Raw genomic sequence first — 20,580 nt, forward strand, 5'->3', positions numbered from 1 at the left:
ATGTTAAAAAGCTAACATTTAAGTTCCTTGCTCAGAACATGAGAACATATGAAAGCTGGTGGTTCCTTTTAACATGAGACTTCAATATTCCAAGGTAAGAGGTTTTAGGTTGTAGTTAATATAGTATTTATAGGACTATTTCTCTCTATACCATTTGTATTCCATATACCTTTGACTATTGGATGTTCTTATAGGCACTTTAGTATTGCCAGTGTAACAGTATAGCTTCCGTCCCTCTCCTCGCTCCTACCTGGGCTCGGACCAGGAACACATCAACAACAGCCACCCTCGAAGCAGTGTTACCCATCGCTCCACAAAAGCTGCGGCCCTTGCAGGGCAAGGGGAACAACCACACCAAGTCTCAGAGCGAGTGATGTTTGAAACGCTATTAGCGCACACCCCGCTAACTAGCTAGCCATTTCACATCGGTTACACCATCCTAATCTCGGGAGTTGATAGGCTTGAAGTCATAAACAGCACAATGCTTGAAGCACAGCGAAGAGCTGCTGGCAAAACTCACAAAAGTGCTGTTTGAATGAATGCTTACGAGCCTGCTGGTGCCTACCATCGCTCAGTCAGACTGCTCTATCAAATATTAAATCATAGACTTAATTATAACATAATAACACACAGAAATACGAGCCTTTGGTCATTAATATGGTCGAATCCGGAAACTATCATTTCGAAAACAAAACGTTTTTATTATCACATATACCCTGACTTGCGTGTAATGAACGCAAGAGAAGTGACACAATTTCACCTGGTTAATATTGCCTGCTAACCTGGATTTCTTTTAGCTAAATATGCTGGTTTAAAAATATATACTTGTATATTGATTTTAAGAAAGGCATTGATGTTTATGGTTAGGTACACGTTGGAGCAACGACAGTCCTTTTTCCGCGAATGCGCACCGCATCGATTATATTTAACGCAGGACACAATAGATAAAACTAGTAATATCATCAACCATGTGTAGTTAACTAGTGATTATGATTGATTGAGTGATTGTTTTTTTATAAGATAAGTTTAATGCTAGCTAGCAACTTACCTTGGCTTCTTACTGTATTCGCGTAACAGGCGGGCTCCTCGTGAGGCAGGTGGTTCGAGCGTTGTACCAGTTAACTGTAAGGTTGCAAGAACGAATCCCCCGAGCCATAACTAAATCAACATCTGCATTTTGAAAGAGTCCCATGTTAACTACAGTATGTATTGTAGACTGCGCAGATGTTGATTTAGTTATGGATCCATAACAAATTACTATGGGAATAAATATCACTGATTTACAGAAATATTGGAACAAAGTTTTCTAATGAAGGCAAACTATTTAGAATCCTCCAATCCTGTAGCCTACTCTCAACCATCATGTTGTACATCGCCATATAAGGAAACCCTTATGGTTTCATTTTTAGTTGTACAAATTACCTCGACTAACCCATACCCCCACACATTGACTCGGTACCGGTACCCTCTGTATATAGCCTCGTTATCGTTATGTCATTTTATTGTGTTACTTTTTATTTTATTTTATTTGTTACTTTAGTTATTTTAGTAAATACCGTATTTTCTTAATTCGGCACATGTTACAAATAACAAATTTGATTTGTGTAGTTAGTATTCTACAGTATACTACAGTTTACTACTGAATTCTATAGTAAGCACTGTAGTATTATATAGTAAACTGTAGTATTTTTTAATGTGGGACGCCAGGAGTAAAGTAGTAGGAGACTTACAATGAACCACTCCACGATGTTGTTCGGGGAGTTGGGGATTATGAAGGTGCAGGGCAGACTGGCTGACTCTCCCTTGATCACCTCCACCTTGGGAGTCACTGTCACTGTCACGATGGCCCAGCACACTGCAGAGAGAGAGAGAGAGAGAGAGAGGGAGAAGGAGAGAGAGGGAGGGAGGGAGAGAGAAAGCGAGAGGGAGAAAGAAAGAGAGAGAGAGAGAGAGAGAGAGAGGGGTGATGATTAGTTATTGAGGGACTTTCACATTATTATGTTGAGTTTAAATACACACGTTTTTATGTCAAATACCTATTATTCTATAAAAACAAGTCTAAAACAAAAAAGGAAAGCTCAAAGAACAGCATAATATGAGAGAATGTTTGCTGATGGGAAAGGCAGGGGGGCCACCAAAGGGTGTAACGTTACATACACATGCCACACACTGTTCAACGCTACATACCAAAGATGTGTGTTTGGCATGTTACGTAATAAACACACACACACGTACACACACACACAAGCACACACACACACACACACACACACACACACACACACACACACACACACACACACAGAGACCCGGGGCCAGTCAGGGCACGGGGAAGAAGGAGGGAGCGATTGATGAGAGGGAGGAAAAGGATGGATGGAGGGAGGTAAATAGATGGGTGTGGATTCCAGCTGTGGAGTTGAGTCCAGATTGTCTGTCCTTTAACTGAACCTACCAGCTCCTGTAATTAAATGAAGCCTACAGATGTGTGTGTATGGGTGTGTATGTGTCTGTGTTTGCATAAAGCCCTGAGCTTCTGATTGTTTCTAAAGAAAGGTAAAAAGCTAAGACAGCTGAATGGCGTCCAGGCAGGTCTTTATCAGTGCTGGAGCACACCTTTTCCTGTGATGCCCCAGACAGATAACACACACAGAGAAACAAACAGACAGACAACAGCAAGAGGCAGCAGTCTGTGACGAACCCCAAACACACCTTATACTCACTGAGAGACACAAAATGACACACTGAGAAAAACACTGTCTTTCTAAACATGGTACAGGGACAACACGTCATTCTGGGATTGTGCCATTATACTATTCTAGTATTCAAGAGGTACATCTTCAAGGACCACACAAGGCCTTGTCGGGTGCATCTCCATGTATGGAAACCACTGTACTGTCGCGTATGAAATGAAGATGAGCCATTTTCATAGTAATGAACAAACAGCCTGACAAATAGTTTATTGAGGACTTCAGAGTAGAACACAATGGGTAGAATATAGAAGGACACTCTCAGTCAGAAAGAACAGAGTGGCCTTCCTGGCAGGCAGCTCAGTGGAGACTACATTCAACTGGGACATTTGGATACACACAGTGTCTTAGATATCAATGAGAGAAGGGGAGAGAGAGAGAGAGAGAGAGAGAGAGAGAGAGAGAGAGAGGTAGATGGACAGAGAATGGTTCATGGGGGGATAGTGAACAGTGACAGTGAGAACAGTGGGGAGGTCTCACCCCTCTCCCTGCTACCATTCTCCACTCTGCTCCACAGCAGGCAGTAACAGTGGGGAGGTCTCTCCCTGCTACCATTCTCCACTCTGCTCCACAGCATGTATTAACAGTGGGGAGGTCTCCCCCTGCTACCATTCTCCACTCTGCTCCACAGCATGCAGTAACAGTGGGGAGGTCTCCCCCTTCTACCATTCTCCACTCTGCTCCACAGCAGGCAGTAACAGTTGGGAGGTCTCTCCCTGCTACCATTCTCCACTCTGCTCCACAGCATGCAGTAACAGTGGGGAGGTCTCTCCCTGCTACCATTCTCCACATCAGGCAGTAACAGTGGGGAGGTCTCTCCCTGCTACCATTCTCCACTCTGCTCTACAGCAGGCAGTAACAGTGGGGAGGTCTCTCCCTGCTACCATTCTCCACTCTGCTCCACAGCAGGCAGTAACAGTGGGGAGGTCTCCCTCTGCTACCATTCTCCACTCTGCTCCACATCAGGCAGTAACAGTGGGGGGTCTCCCCCTGCTACCATTCTCCACTCTGCTCCACAGCAGGCAGTAACAGTGGGGAGGTCTCTCCCTGCTACCATTCTCCACTCTGCTCCACAGCAGGCAGTAACAGTGGGGAGGTCTCCCCCTGCTACCATTCTCCACTCTGCTCCACAGCAGGCAGTAACAGTGAGGGGGGGGTCTCTCACTGCTACCATTCTCCACTCTGCTCCACAGCAGGCAGTAACAGTGGGGAGGTCTCTCCCTGCTACCATTCTCCACTCTGCTCCACAGCAGACAGTAACAGTGGGGAGGTCTCTCCCTGCTACCATTCTCCACTCTGCTCCACAGCAGACAGTAACAGTGGGGAGGTCTCTCACTGCTACCATTCTCCACTCTGCTCCACAGCAGACAGTAACAGTGGGGAGGTCTCTCACTGCTACCATTCTCCACTCTGCTCTACAGCAGACAGTAACAGTGGGGAGGTCTCTCACTGCTACCATTCTCCACTCTGCTCCACAGCAGACAGTAACAGTGGGGAGGTCTCTCCCTGCTACCATTCTCCACTCTGCTCCACAGCAGACAGTAACAGTGGGGAGGTCTCTCACTGCTACCATTCTCCACTCTGCTCCACAGCAGACAGTAACAGTGGGGAGGTCTCTCACTGCTACCATTCTCCACTCTGCTCCACAGCAGACAGTAACAGTGGGGAGGTCTCTCACTGCTACCATTCTCCACTCTGCTCCACAGCAGACAGTAACAGTGGGGAGGTCTCTCACGGCTACCATTCTCCACTCTGCTCCACAGCAGACAGTAACAGTGGGGAGGTCTCTCACTGCTACCATTCTCCACTCTGCTCCACAGCAGACAGTAACAGTGGGGAGGTCTCTCCCTGCTACCATTCTCCACTCTTCTCCACAGCAGACAGTAACAGTGGGGAGGTCTCTCACTGCTACCATTCTCCACTCTGCTCCACAGCAGACAGTAACAGTAGTCTGGGAGATCAGGCTACAATAGAAGAGGCTACATTCATTTCCATTGGGGATTCATTCAGTGCCCTCTCTGTCTAATAAAAACTTCCATATACATTTAGGCCTTGGCATTCATATCTGTGTATAATGTTGTGGTCACTAGCTAAAGTGGCAAGTATCACTACAATGAATCTGCTACTAAATCTGATGACATGTATAATGTAGACTGTGTGCTAACAGGATCAGGCCTGTTCAGTATGGTACAGTTGACCCTACGCTGTAGTGTTCCATACACACTGACACACACATTACATCAGTTGACCCTACGCTGTAGTGTTCCACACACACTGACACACACCTTACATCAGTTGACCCTACGCTGTAGTGTTCCACACACACTGACACATCAGTTGACCCTACGCTGTAGTGTTCCACACACACCTTACATCAGTTGACCCTACGCTGTAGTGTTCCACACACACTGACACACACCTTACATCAGTTGACCCTACGCTGTAGTGTTCCACACACACTGACACACACCTTACATCAGTTGACCCTACGCTGTAGTGTTCCACACACACTGACACACACCTTACATCAGTTGACCCTACGCTGTAGTGTTCCACACACACTGACACACACCTTACATCAGTTGACCCTACGCTGTAGTGTTCCACACACACTGACAGCCTGTAGCATAATCAGCCAGGGGAGATCTTTACTGGATACACTTCTGCAAAATATCACGTCATCAAATCAGATGTTATTTATCACATGCGCCTTATACAACAGGTGTAGGTGGACCTTACAGTAAAATGCTGAATACAACAGGTGTAGGTGGACCTTACAGTAAAATGCTGAATACAACAGGTGTAGGTGGACCTTACAGTAAAATGCTGAATACAACAGGTGTAGGTGGACCTTACAGTAAAATGCTGAATACAACAGGTGTAGGTGGACCTTACAGTAAAATGCTGAATATAACAGGTGTAGGTGGACCTTACAGTAAAATGCTGAATACAACAGGTGTAGGTGGACCTTACAGTAAAATGCTGAATACAACAGGTGTAGGTGGACCTTACAGTAAAATACTTACAAGGCCAACAATACAGTTTTAAGAAAAATGAGTGTTAAAGTATTTAGTAATAAACTAAAGTAAAAAGAAGAAAATAGAAAAAGAAGTAATAATGAAAGAGGAACAGGCTATATACAGGGGGTACTGGTACAGAGTCCATGTGCGGGGGTACAGGTTAGTTGTTGTTACCTGCTGTTACCCCCTAATTGAGGTAATATGTACATGTAGGTAGAGGTAAAGTGACAATGCATAGACAATAAACAGAGAGTAACAGCAGCGTAAAAGAGGGGGGGGGGGGGTTAATGTAAATAGTCCAGGTAGACATCTGATTAGCTGTTCAGGAGTCTTATGGCCTGGGGGTAGAACCTGTTTAGAAGCCTTTTGGACATAGACTTGGCGCCCCGGTTCCGCTTGAAGTGCGGTAGCAGAGAGAACAGTCGATGACTAGGGTGGCTGGAGTCTTTGGCCATTTTTAGGGCCTTCCTCTGACACCACCTGGTATAGAGGTCCTGGATAACAGGAAGCTTGGCCCCAGTAATGTACTGGGCCGTACACACTACCCTCTGTAGTGCCTTGCGGTCGGAGACTGAGCAGTTGCCATACCAGGTGGTGATGCAACCAGTCACAGGATGCTCTGAGGATCTGAGAACCCATGCCAAATCTTTTCAGTCTCCTGAGGGGGAATAGGCTTTTCCACAGAGAGTGGAGGAACGCATGTTCACATACAGAGAGTGGATTTACAGTGTGTGTGTGTGTGTGTGTGTGTGTGTGTGTGTGTGTGTGTGTGTGTGTGTGTGTGTGTGTGTGTGTGTGTGTGTGTGTGTGTGTGTGTGTGTGTGTGTGTGTGTGTGTAAAGAGAGAATACACTAGAGAGATAAATACTGCAGGCACACTGCTGATGTTGTGTAGTGTGCAGTGAACTTGGACAGGACCAGATTTGGGCATACTATTTTCAATTCATATAAGAATTATCCTGTGGGAGAATATAGTTTGGTGTGTGGGTGCAGTGTTGGGAATATGGCTCCTGTTTGGTAGTGGTAATAAGGAGAGAGATGGGGATGAAAGGATGGTGTTGGTGTTGGTGTTTTAGAGAGACAGAAAGAGAGAGGAGTTAAAATTAAAGGAAAATCACCTAGAACCTGAAATAACCCCTGAAATCGATAGAACATCGCTCAGAGATGCACAAATATGACATAACTTAAAGAAAAAAAACATATTGTGTGTGTGAGAGAGAGAGAGAGAGAGAGAGTTATGTTGCAGTGTGTGTGTGAGAGATTCCTCCAGGGTCAGACACCAAGACCCAATGTGACCCACACACTGCAGATAGAGGTCAGTGGTCATTCCATTTTAGAAATTCTCAGAAGAGATCTCTTTCTCTCTCTCTCTCTCTCTCCCTCACTCATCCCCTCATCCCAAAACCTCTCCACTTCTATCACTTTCCATTTGACCTTTTTTCACTTCCTCATTCTCTCGCTCCCCTCCCTCTTATTCTCTCTCCTTCTCTCTCTCCCCTCATCCTCGTTCCTTCTCTCCCCTGCCTCTCTCTTTTTCTCCTCCCTCTATCTCTTTCTCTCCCCTCCCTCTCTCTCTCCTTCTCTCTCTCCCCTCATCCTCGTTCCTCCTCTCCCCTGCCTCTCTCTCTTTCTCCTCCCTCTCTCTCTTTCTCTCCCCTCCCTCTCTCTCCCGCTCTCTCGCTCCCCTCTGTCTCTCATGTTGTTGGCTGGAGAGTGTAGAAGTAGATAAAAACCTATTTGGCAACCCTGGTCTCATGCTATGACAAGGGTTTGAAGGGAGAAGTAGACTCCTGATCGCTCCTGATGAAGCGAGAATGAATGAGAATGAATGAGCACATGAATTAGATATGTCAGGAACCCTTACGCTATGCTCTTCAGTAGCTATTAGTGTCTAGAAGAGTGGGATTGATTGTCATGGGAAGAATACACAGGTAGTGTCAATGTGGGCTTGGGACTGTCACACCTAGCCAGCATGCCTGTCGGTCTCTTCCTCTCTCCTGTCTCTCTTCTCTCTTTACTCTCTGTCTTTATGGCCTTCAACCCCACCCCCAAGTCCCTCCATCCCTATTACCTCTCCTTCCCACTGGGCAAAAACTGGTTGAATCAACATTGTTTCCACTTCATTTCAGCAACAAAAATATATTTGATGACTTTGAAACAACGTGGACAACTGATTGGATTTGCAAAAAAGTAATTGATATAAGGGATATTTAAAATGTCTTTTCAAATTTTTATTGATTTCAAGTTTAATTCACGGTAGTTGACAACTCAACCAAATGTGAATCAAAACTAGACGTTGAACTGATGTCTGTGCCCAGTGGATTCTCTCTCTCTGCCAGGTCAAATACAGTCCGGTCTGGTCTGATCGATATAGTTTAACCCTTGTGTTTTACCCATGAGGCAGCTGGGCAGACAGAGAGGGGCAATTATGGAGTAATTAGTGACTCCTTGAACCAATCTGATCCCATAGTAGGAGCTCGAGAGAGAGAGAGAGAGAGAGAGAGAGAGAGAGAGAGAGAGAGAGAGAGAGAGAGAGAGAGAGAGAGAGAGAGAGAGAGAGAGAGAGAGAGAGAGAGAGGAGAGAGAGGAGAGAGAGGAGAGAGAGGAGAGAGGAGAGAGGAGAGAGAGAGAGAGAGTATGTGGGAGGGGAAGTGGGGGGGTTAGCTGCATGGGGGTCCCATTAACTGACGTGGGGTAGATAATCCGATTTACAGAAAACAAAGAGAAAGTGTGTGTGTGGTGTGTGTGTGTGGGGAGGGGCGGGGGGCAGACAGGTGGGAACTAGACGCTCCAACTGTGACCCACAGACACACTGACTGACATGGAGCACACACACACTAAGCATTCAGTATTGATGAGCAACATAAGCTACACGAGTGGTGCTAGAATAACTAGAGTAGAGCTTCCACAAAGTGATAGGCCCACACTGGAAGTCACATTGATAACACAAATCCTCTTGTTAGATGATGCAAAATGGTACAGGAGCTCAATTGAGCTTAGTGTTTTAAGCTTTCCATGGTACAGTCCCTCATACATACTGTGTTAAACAGTTAATGGGAGTACATCTGACTAAACCCTTCTAACATAGCACTGGCTTACACACACACACACACACACACACACACACACACACACACACACACACACACACACACACACACACACACACACACACACACACACACACACACACACACACAGCAGGAGCGGGAGCCCCTCATTATGAAGGAACCAGCAGGATCCCCTCCTCAACCCTTTCTTTTCTTCTCTCATTACTTTTTATTTCTCTCTCGTTCCCTTGTTGTCTCCATACCTACTGTCGTATTCTGGACATCAAACTGAGTTTTTCATTCCCCCTGCCTACCTACTGCTCAGACTTTCCTGCTTTCATCCCTCTCTCTCAAACAGCATCTGAACACCCACAGGGCATCCTGTCTCTACTATCTCTCCCTATGTGTGAACGTGTGTATGAGTGTGTCTGCATGTGTTTCTCAGGCACTATTCATAAGGCCTCTCTCTCTCATTGGCTCCAAAATGGACCTACTCACTGATAACTGTTAATGTGGCTGTCACGGATCCCCCCCGGTACTGCTGCTCATTCTGTTCACCAGTACCGGAGGTTTACGTCACAGGCTTTCTAGGCTTCACTGAACGGGATTCATTATCATCAACCCCGGACTGTCTTGTCTGATTACACACACCTGGTTTCCATTTCCTCCGATTAGTATGTTATATACAGTATGTGCCCTCTGTTCTCTCTGTCTTTGCCGGTAATTGTTCCCATGTCCGTTGGTGGTTTGAGTACCTATGCGTTGGTGGTGTGAGTACCTTTGCGTTGGTGGTGTGAGTACCTATTTGTTGGTGGTGTGAGTAACTATGCGTTGGTGGTGTGAGTACCTATTTCACCATGAGGCCAATGGGGATATTAAAACAATTACTGAGATAAGAGAACAACGTTGTAGTTACTCCACAATACTAACCTAAATGACAGAGTGAGAAGAAGGAAGCCTGTACAGAATACAAATATTCCAAAACATGCATCCTGTTTGTAATACTGCAAAACATGAAATTAACTTTATGTCCTGAATACAAAGCATTATGTTTGGGGCAAATCCAACACAACACATCACTGAGTACCACTCTTCATATTTTCAAGCATGGTCTTGGCTGCATCATGTTATGGGTATGCTTGTCATCAGCAAGGACTAGGGAGCTTTTTAGGATAAAAATAAACAGAATAGAGCTAAGCACAAGCAAAATCCTATAGGAAAACCTGGTTCAGTCTGCTTTCCAACAGACAAGGGAAGACAAATTCACCTTTCAGCAGGACAATAACCTAAAACACAAGGCCAAGTCTACACTGGAGTTGCTTACCAAGACGACATTGAATGTTCCTGAGTGGCCTAGTTATGTTTTGACTTCAATTGGCTTGAAGATCTACGGCAAGACTTGAAAATGGCTGTCTAGCAATGAACAATGATCTTGACAGCGCTTGAATAATTAAAAAAAAGTATAATGTACAAATCTTGTACATTCCAGGTGTGCAAAGCTCTTAGAGACATACCCAAAAATACACAGTTGTAATTGCTGCCAAATGTGCTTCTACACAGAATTGACTCAGGGGTGTGAATACTTATGTAAATTAGATATTTCTATATTTCATTTCCAATAAAGTTTAAAAAATGTCTAAAAACATGTTTTCACTGTCATTATGGGGTATTGTATAGATGGGTGAGATTTAGTTTTATTTAATCAATTTTGAATTCAGGCTGTAGCAACAAGATGTAGAATAAGTTAAGGGCCACTGTAGCATATACGATACAGCAGGATGATTAGTGATGTGTGTGATACAGATTTAGGTATGTAATATATACATTAGTGTTGGTGGGAGAGAACAGTTGAATCCTAATGGTTCAGTCAAACTGGCATCCCCTACTGATGTGTCATATAAAAAGTATAACATACTGGGTGTTTCTCAATATGCATACAACCGTGCCCCACATTCTCATGCTCTGAGAGCATTCTCTGAGGACGCTCTCTTGAGTACTGTCTTGTGAGGACGAGAGTGTGGAGAACACTTAAAACATTACATTTGAGAAGTACTCACAGACCCCCTACTGTATTACCTCACGCTGCACCTCCCCATTCACGGAACCTTCTTCCAGACAGAACAATGGCAACAATCGAGACTAAACAAGATATACACAAAGCAAACGTTTTACTTCATAACTACATGTGAATTGTAATAATGTATCTAACTAGATAGTTTAACAGGCAAAAATGAGCTATAACTAATGTTATGCAAGTTGGATGTAAATTCTTCTTCTGTAGATAGCTAACCATTATTTGTGGCTATCTGGCTAGCTAACAGTAGTAGCTAGCCAGTTACCCGTATTGACTTATAATGGTCTTGCGATCTATGATACGTAGGCAGGTAAACACAGCATTTATTTATGAACATATCAAGAGAAAATATTGTAGTCAGGCAACATATGTAGAGATGTAAAAAGGGAACATTTCATTCCGAGAGTATTTGCTCTTGATTCGTGGTGGAGTGGGTCAGGCTGCCAGTGTCAGAGTGGGTCTTTGTAAGACCTGGCGTCCGTCAACACACTCATGATGAGACAAGAACAGGTGCAGCTCAGGAACAACAGCTGCTGGCACACACACATAAACGCAGACACACACAAACACGCTAGCTTACAAAGGGAGCCACAGACAGACAGAGAGAATAGAGGAAAGAGGGGGATATGAAAAAAGAATTGAAACTACATGGTTACAAACTTAATATAACAGAGACAGGAAACTAGCCACTGATACAGGCAGAGACAAACAACGAACAAAATGGAAAGTGGAAATATGTTCGTTGGGCCGACTACTTTCTCATTCAAAGATCCTGAATACTGAGCAGATATCAGCCTCTGGGAATTTATTGCTGTGATGTCAAGCTAAGTGGTGACCTTTGGGGGAACACATTGATATGTATCAGATGCAAATTAAGAGATCTGACATTTACCCATGAACTAGGATGAAAGAGAGGAGAGCCAAAGAGACGGAGGGATGAGATGGGATGGATGGAGAGGGGGAGAGGGATTTAGGGAAGGAGAAAGAGGGGTGGGTAGGGGTTGGGGGATAAAGCTCAACTTTGGGGTCCAGTGGGAGGGAAGAGGTAGATGGGATATAGGAGGGAGTGAGGGAGATGGGTTATGCTGTCTAAATTTGAGGGAGCAGAGGAAGAGGGATAAGAGGCAGATATGCAGGCCAGGTCAGCTTTGGGAGTGAGGGTAGGAGGAGGAGTTGGGAAGGAGGAGGGGCTGTGGAGGAGGAGGAGATAGAGAGGAGGAAGGGCTGGTAGGGGTAAACATATAGGATGATACAGTTGAAGTTGGAAGTTTACATACACCTTAGCCAAATACATTTCAACTCAGTTTTTCACAATTCCTGACATTTAATCCTAGTAAAAATTCCCTGTCTTAGGTCAGTTAGGATCACCACTTTATTTTAAGAATGTGAAATGTCAGAATAATAGTAGAGAGAATGATTTATTTCAGCTTTTATTTCTTTCATCACATTCCCAGCGGGTCAGAAGTTTACATACACTCAATTAGTATTTGGTAGCATTGCCTTTAAATTGTTTAACTTGGGTCAAACATTTTGGGTAACCTTCTACAAGCTTCCCACAATAAGTTGGGTGAGTTTTGGCCCATTCCTCCTGACAGAGCTGGTGTAACTGAGTCAGGTTTGTAGGCCTCCTTGCTCGCACACACCTTTTCAGTTCTGCCCACAAATGTTCTATGGGATTGAGGTCAGGGCTTTGTGATGGCCACTCCAATTCCTTGACTTTGTTGTCCTTAAGCCATTTTGCCACAACTTTGGAAGTATGCTTGGAGTCATTGTCCATTTGGAAGACCCATTTGCGACCAAGCTTTAACTTCCTGACTGATGTCTTGAGATGTTGCTTCAATATACAGTGGGGCAAAAAAGTATTTAGTCAGCCACCAATTGTGCAAGTTCTCCCACTTAAAAATATGAGAGGCCTCTAATTTCCACCATAGGTACACTTAAACTATGACAGAAAAAATTTGAAAAAAAATCCAGAAAATCACATTGTAGGATTTTTTATGAATTTATTTGCAAATTATGGTGGAAAATAAGTATTTGGTCAATAACAAAAGTATATCTCAATACTTTGTTATATACCCTTTGTTGGCAATGACAGAGGTCAAACGTTTTCTGTAAGTCTTCACAAGGTTTTCACACACTGTTGCTGGTATTTTGGCCAATTCCTCCATGCAGATCTCCTCTAGAGCAGTGATGTTTTGGGGCTGTTGCTGGGCAACACGGACTTCAACACGGACTCCCTCCAAAGATTTTCTATGGGGTTGAGATCTGGAGACTAGCTAGGCCACTCCAGGACCTTGAAATGCTTCTTACGAAGCCACTCCTTCGTTGCCCGGGCGGTGTGTTTGGGATCATTGTCATGCTGAAAGACCCAGCCATGTTTCATCTTCAATGCCCTTGCTGATGGAAGGAGGTTTTCACTCAAAATCTCACGATACATGGCGCCATTCATTCTTTCATTTACACGGATCAGTCGTCCTGGTCCCTTTGCAGACAAACAGCCCCAAAGCATGATGTTTCCACCCCCATGCTTCACAGTAGGTATGGTGTTCTTTGGATGCAACTCAGCATTCTTTGTCCTCCAAACACGATGAGTTGAGTTTTTACCAAAAAGTTCTATTTTGGTTTCATCTGACATTCTCCCAATCTTCTTCTGGATCATCCAAATGCTCTCTAGTAAACTTCAGACGGGCCTGGACATGTACTGGCTTAAGCAGGGGGACACGTCTGGCACTGCAGGATTTGAGTCCCAGACGGCGTAGTGTGTTACTGATGGTAGGCTTTGTTACTTTGGTCCCAGCTCTCTGCAGGTCATTCACTAGGTCCCCCCGTGTGGTTCTGGGATTTTTGCTCACCGTTCTTGTGATCATTTTGACCCCACGGGGTGAGATCTTGCATGGAACCCCAGATCGAGGGAGATTATCAGTGGTCTTGTATGTCTTCCATTTCCTAATAATTGCTCCCACAGTTGATTTCTTCAAACCAAGCTGCTTACCTGTTTGAGGTTGTGGACAGGTGTCTTTTATACTGATAACAAGTTCAAACAGGTGCCATTAATACAGGTAACAAGTGGAGGACAGAGGAGCCTCTTAAAGAAGAAGTTACAGGTCTGTGAGAGCCAGAAATCTTGCTTGTTTGTAGGTGACCAAATACTTATTTTCCACCATAATTTGCAAATAAATTCATTAAAAATCCTACAATGTGATTTTCTGGATTTTTTCTAATTTTGTCTGTCATAGTTGAAGTGTACCTATGATGAAAATTACAGGCCTCTCTCATCTTTTTAAGTGGGAGAACTTGCACAATTGGTGGCTGACTAAATACTTTTTTGCCCCACTGTATCTACATAATTTCCCTATCTGATGATGCCATCTATTTTGTGAGGTGCACCAATCACTCCTGCAGCAAAGCATCCCCACAAAGCCACCCCCGTGCTTCACAGTGAGGATGGTGTTCTTTGGTCTGCAAGCCTCCCCCATTTTCCTCCAAACATAACGATGGTCATTATGGCCAAACAGTTCTATTTTTGTTTCATCAGACCAGAGGACATTTCTCCAAAAAGTATGATCTTTGTCCCCTTGTGCAGTTGCAAACCGTGGTCTGGCTTTTTTATGGCGGTTTAGGAGCAATGGCTTCTTCCTTGCTGAGCGGCTTTTCAGGTTATGTCGATATTGGACTCGTTTTACTGTGTATATAGATACTTTTGTACCTGTTTCCTCCATCAGCATCACAGGGTCCTTTGCCGTTGTTCTGGGATTGATTTGCACTTTTCACACCAAAGTACGTTCATCTCTAGGAGAAGAACACGTCTCCTTGATGAGCGGTATAACGACTGCGTGGTCCCATGGTGTTTATACTTGCATACTATTGTTTGTACAGATGAACGTGGTACCTTCAGGCATTTGGAAATTGCTCCCAAGGATGAACCAGACTTGTGGAGATCTACAATGTTTCTCTTGAGGTCTTGGCTGATTTCTTTTGATTTTCCCATGATGTCAAGAAAAGAGGCAATGAGTTTGAAGGTAGGCCTTGAAATACATCCACAGGTACACCTCCAATTGACTCAATGATGTCAATTAGCCTATCAGAAGCTTCTAAAGCCATGACATCATTTTCTGCAATTTTCCAAGCTGTTTAAAGGCACAGTCAACTTAGTGTATGTAAACGTCTGACCCACTGGAGTTGTGATACAGTTAATTATAAGTGAAATAATCTGTCTGTAAACAATTGTTGGAAAAATGACTTGTGTCATGCACAAAGTAGATGTCCTAACCGACTTGCCAAAACTATAGTTTGTTAACAAGAAATTTGTGGAGTGGTTGAAGAACGAGTTTCAATGACTCCAACCTAAGTGTATGTAAACTTCCGACTTCAACTGTATCTCCTGTACCATCACTGTGTTGTTTTAATGTCTCGAAGGTTGTCTGACCGACTGTCACTCCTAAACTATGTGGGACGTCTAAACACCAAAAGTATGTCTGTCTAGATTCTAAACCCCCTGGTGCTGAGCTGTGGTGAGAGATACAGGGACACCACATAGTCAACTAGAAGTTCATCTTAAACCAACTGAGGCACTTCCATCCAGCATACTGTTGTCACAAGACACTTAGCGCTAGTGGGAACAAATCAGTTTCAACTTAAACATAAGAGATTCTGTTTCTCACTGATTTCACTAGTAGTCATTACTGTCCTCAGTGTATTCTAAAGTAGGCTCTTTAATGGACATAATAACAGAAGACTATTCCCTAGCAAGAGACAATGATACTGGCAGGAACCAATTAAAGTAACCTTAGAACAGGCCAGCAGACTAAAACTAGACTTCTGTCTCCAGTCTCTATCATAAGTCCCTTCAGTCATGACTTGTGGTTGATTCTGATGATCTATTGTTGAAAGAGATGATATCGAGCAGCCATCCATTTTGATGCAAACATCCTCCGACCTTATCAAGGGTCACATTACAGCTGTTGTTCTAATGGGGTGTCTGCCTGGGTTGTTTTCATATGGTTGGTGGCTGTGTGTAAGATTAGGGTTTGTGTGTATGTGTATGTATGTGTGTATGCATATGCATGTGTATGTGTATGGTATGTGCGTGTGCGTGTTTGTGTGTGTGTGTACACCCAGAGAGGGATATTGCAGGATGAGATAGGCCTGTCGCGGATGCAGATGCCACAGAGCACCCATACACACCCCTACACCACAGCTACCGGAGGTGGTACAGACTGTCTGTCTGGTACAATACCATCTGAAGAGTGGCAGAATGCCAGCTTACCCACACACACTGGCTGCATTTACTGGAAATCTTAGGAAAATGCTACCGAAGTTTTATCAACACATCTCCTGTGCTACTCGCTCATCGAGCACTCTTGACCATCGCTACTCCTCCTTCCGGGATGGCTACAAGGCCCTCCCCCGCCCTCCCTTCGGCAAATCAGATCACACCTCCATTCTGCTCCTTCCCTCCTATAAGCAGAAACTTAAACAGGAAGCACCCGTGATAAGGACTGTTCAACATTGGTCTGACCAATGGAAATCTACGCTTCAAGATTGTTTTGATCACGCAGACTGGGATATGTATTGAAGTACACATTGACTCTGTGACTGAGTTCATCAGGAAGTACATAGAGGATGTTGTTCCCACTGTGACAATTACAACTTATCCAAACCAAAAACTGTGTATAGATGGCAGCATTCACACAAAACATCTCAAGCCGCGTCCTCAGAGCATGTGCAGACCATCTGGCTGGAGTGTTTACAGACATATTCAATCTCTCCCTATCACAGTCTGGTGTCCCTACTTTCTTCAGGATGCCCACCATTGTTCCTGTACCCAAGAAAGTGAAGCTAGCTGAACAAAATGACTATCACCCCATAGAACTCACTTCTGTCATCATGAAGTGCGTTGAGAGGCTAGTTAAGGATCATATCACCTCCACCTTACCCGACACCCACAACAATTGGCATACCGCACACCCCAGGCTGTGAAGGTAGGCAACAATAACTCCACTGATCCTCAACACGGGGGCCCCACATGGGTGCATGCTCAGCCCTCTCCTGTACTCCCTGTTCACCCATAATTGCGAGGCCAAGGACGTCTCCAACTCAATCATCAAGTTTGCAGACGACAACACAGCCACTAGAGCCACGGCCTGTTCACCCTGCTATCATTTAAAATCAATCAAATCAAATGTTATTTGTCACAAGCGCCGAACACAACTTTACAGTGAAATGCTTTTACTTACGAGCCCTTTCCAAAAATGCAGTTAAAAAGTAAGAAAATTTACAAATAGATAAAAGAAAATAGTAACACAATAAAATAACAATAACAAGGCTATATACAGGCTATATACAAGATACAGAGTCCGTGTACTGGGGCACGAGATCGTTGGGGAGATTGATTGAGTTAATATAAAACATGCAGGTTTGGTTAGGTGATTGATTGAGGTAATATGTACATGTAGATAGGGGATGAAAAGCTGAAAGTCCGGGTAGCCGTTGAATTAACTCTAGAAGGTGGAGAAAGTACAGACTGAAAAGCAGTTTCTATCTCCAGGCCATCCAACTGTTAAATAGGCACCACCAGCCGGCCTCCGCCCAGTACCCTGCCCTGAACTTAGTCACTGTTACCAGCCGGCTACCACCCGGTACTCTACCCTGCATCTTACAGACTGCTTTGCCCTATGTACATAGTGATTGAACATTGGTCACCTTAATAACGTTTACATACTGTTTTACCCACTTCATATGTATATACTGTATTCTAGTCATGGCTCATCCTATACAACTCCTGCTGTACACACCTTTTCTATTCATATACTGTCCATACTGCCTATACACACCATCATATAGACTCTGACATTGCTCGTTCTGTTATTTCTTAATTCCTTTCTTTTTATTTGGGGGATTTGTGTGTATTGTTTTGTACTGTTAGGTATTACTGCACTGTTGGAGCACCTGCGATAACATTTGATTTGATTTGACCCACACACTCTCAGTCATTTAGTCAGATTTCAGGTTCTAGTTTCAGTCTAAGCAGTCCTCCAACTATAAACAAGTTGTGAAAGGCCGAGTTTCTACACTACATGTTGGCCACAGCTGACCACATGTCTGGATGGGCAGTGGATGCGCCCATAAGCGTATGGACGCATCCACAATCTACTGGGCTATAAATGCATTACTTATCCTACTTCTCAATGACACAGATATCAGTCTGAGAATCCATATATCCTCCTCTGTTATGCCATAAAACACTACTCTCAGAGTCCCCCTCCAAAGCTCAATGACTCAGCCACAGTTTAGGGCCCTTGGACTAACAGTGTGAAGTGGGATACAAGATCAGCTCAGCTCGGCACTTTTGTCTCACATGACATTCCGCCTCGCCACTCCAGTTGTCATGGCGATGAGGTCAGGAGTCAAACCCATTCAGTGGGAGGCTTGGTTAGGCCTGTCTGGCTGTACTTTGGAACAGGGGTAAGAGAGGGGGAGACAGGGAGGGAGGAGAGAGGGAGGAAACTGGAGATGGAGGGGGAGATTATGATGATACAGATGGTAGTGGCGAGAAAATGTTTTGTTCATTGGGACAGAGTTAACTTCTACTTACTAAATAAACTAACTTTTAAATCTACGAGTCATGAGTTGCCCCTTTTTCCCCACAGTGGCAGCAAAAACAAATGTATAGGATAAGGATTTAGAGAAATGTGTCTCTAACCAGATTAAGGGGTAAAGAAATAAGGCAATAGGCTTGGCTGCTGTAGGAAAATGGGTTTGAAATATTGTCTGTGATTTACTACCAATGTATTTAGCTGGTACTCAAGTCTATTAACAGTTACAGTGTAAAATGTAACACATCTTTCAGAGAGAATATCAGGAAGGTCATTAATAAAGCTAAATTATTTGACAGAATCTGGTTCCAGTATATTAAAAGAGTGTTAGTGAGGAAATGGCCATCCATCGCCCAGCCTGGATATGAGACCTTGAATGTCTGTGCTGCTGTATACAACAAAGGGAAACTGTGAGTGAGACAGCCTAAACAGTAAATGACATTTGGAATTGGCTGAAAATATAAAGTAGAATTTCATTACTGTCCCCATCAAAGAAATACAAAGCAGAGGAGAGAACCAATTACTGGAAGCTCTCTGTCTCCTAGCGCCCAGCACCCATTTTCAGAGAAACTCAATTTGAGTCTGCTTGTGTGTGTATGCCTAAAAATGTCATTAAAAAATGAGAGAGTGAGAGGGGAACCCAATCAGTGGGTGTCACTACAGAGACAGAGATGAGAAAAGGTGTTAATATTTAATGTCTGGGGCCAAAATCCCCCCCCCCCCCCCATCTCTTTCTCCCCCCAGGCACTCCAATTATGAATTCTGTCTTCTTTCCCCCGACTTTCCCAATTTCTCTTTCCCCATGAAAGGCAGCCCAGGGCCAAAATGACATTTGGGGGAGATCGACCGAGAGAGGAGGAGAGGGGTGAGGAGGAGGGAAGGGGCTCTATAGGAGTAGCAGTAGGTGGTACAGTACACAGAAGTACAGAGAAAGGGACAAGAAGAAGATGAACACGCTAGAGTACAAAGTGAGTAGGGAGAGGTGAAAGAGAGGGGGGTGAGAACGAACAGATGAGTTCATTAACGAGAGGGGGAGAGAGGAAAGACCCTCACTGAGGGGAAGGTGAAGAGAGGGAAAGACCCCCATAGGGGGGAGGTGAAGAGAGAGGGAGAGGGGGAGAGATGAAAGACCCTCACTGAGGGGAAGGTGAAGAGAGGGAGAGAGGGGGAGAGAGGAAAGACCCTCACTGAGGGGAAGGTGAAGAGAGGGAGAGAGGGGGAGAGAGGAAAGACCCTCACTGAGGGGAAGGTGAAGAGAGGGAGAGAGGGGGAGAGAGGAAAGACCCTCACAGAGGGGGAGGTGAAGAGAGGGAGAGAGGGGGAGAGAGGAAAGAACCTCACAGAGGGGGTGAAGAGAGGGAGAGAGGAAAGACCCTCACAGAGGGGGAAGTGAAGAGAGGGAGAGAGGAAAGACCCTCACAGAGGGGGTGAAGAGAGGGAGAGAGGGGGAGAGAAGAAAGACCCTCACAGAGGGGGAGGTGAAGAGAGGGAAAGAGGAAAGACCCTCACAGAGGGGGAGGTGAAGAGAGGGAGAGAGGGGGAGAGATGAAAGACCCTCAAAGAGGGGGAGGTGAAGAGGGGGAGAGATAGGAAAGACCCTCACAGAGGGGAAGGTGAAGAGAGGGAGAGAAGGGGAGAGAGGAAAGACCCTCACAGAGGGGGTGAAGAGAAGGAGAGAGGGGGAGAGAGGAAAGACCCTCACAGAGGGGGAGGTGAAGAGAGCGGGAGAGAGGAAAGACCCTCACAGAGGGGGAGGTGAAGAGAGGGAGAGAGGGGGAGAGAGGAAAGAACCTCACAGAGGGGGTGAAGAGAGGGAGAGAGGAAATACCCTCACAGAGGGGGAAGTGAAGAGAGGGAGAGAGGGGGAGAGAGGAAAGACCCTCACAGAGGGGGTGAAGAGAAGGAGAGAGGGGGAGAGAGGAAAGACCCTCACAGAGGGGGAGGTGAAGAGAGCGGGAGAGAGGAAAGACCCTCACAGAGGGGGAGGTGAAGAGAGGGAGAGAGGGGGAGAGAGGAAAGACCCTCACAGAGGGGGAGGTGAAGAGAGGGAGAGAGGGGGAGCCTCAGTGGTCCTATTGAATCCCCCTCCATTTCT

The 20,580-nt window shown here is 44.9% G+C and overlaps 1 protein-coding gene across 2 annotated transcripts in view; it reads right to left on the reverse strand.

The window, feature by feature from the left end:
• LOC109900803 (basal cell adhesion molecule-like) overlaps positions 1-20,580 on the reverse strand; it is a 100,018-nt gene that overhangs the window by 41,421 nt on the left and 38,017 nt on the right. For both annotated transcript variants that reach the window (XM_031802551.1, XM_031802549.1), the window contains exon 2: positions 1,731-1,855. In XM_031802551.1, coding sequence (XP_031658411.1) covers positions 1,731-1,855 — 125 coding nt within the window. The remainder of the gene's footprint in view (positions 1-1,730; positions 1,856-20,580) is intronic.

Source organism: Oncorhynchus kisutch, linkage group LG2 (genome assembly GCF_002021735.2).
Source record: "Oncorhynchus kisutch isolate 150728-3 linkage group LG2, Okis_V2, whole genome shotgun sequence".
Classification (NCBI taxonomy): Eukaryota; Metazoa; Chordata; class Actinopteri; order Salmoniformes; family Salmonidae; genus Oncorhynchus; species Oncorhynchus kisutch.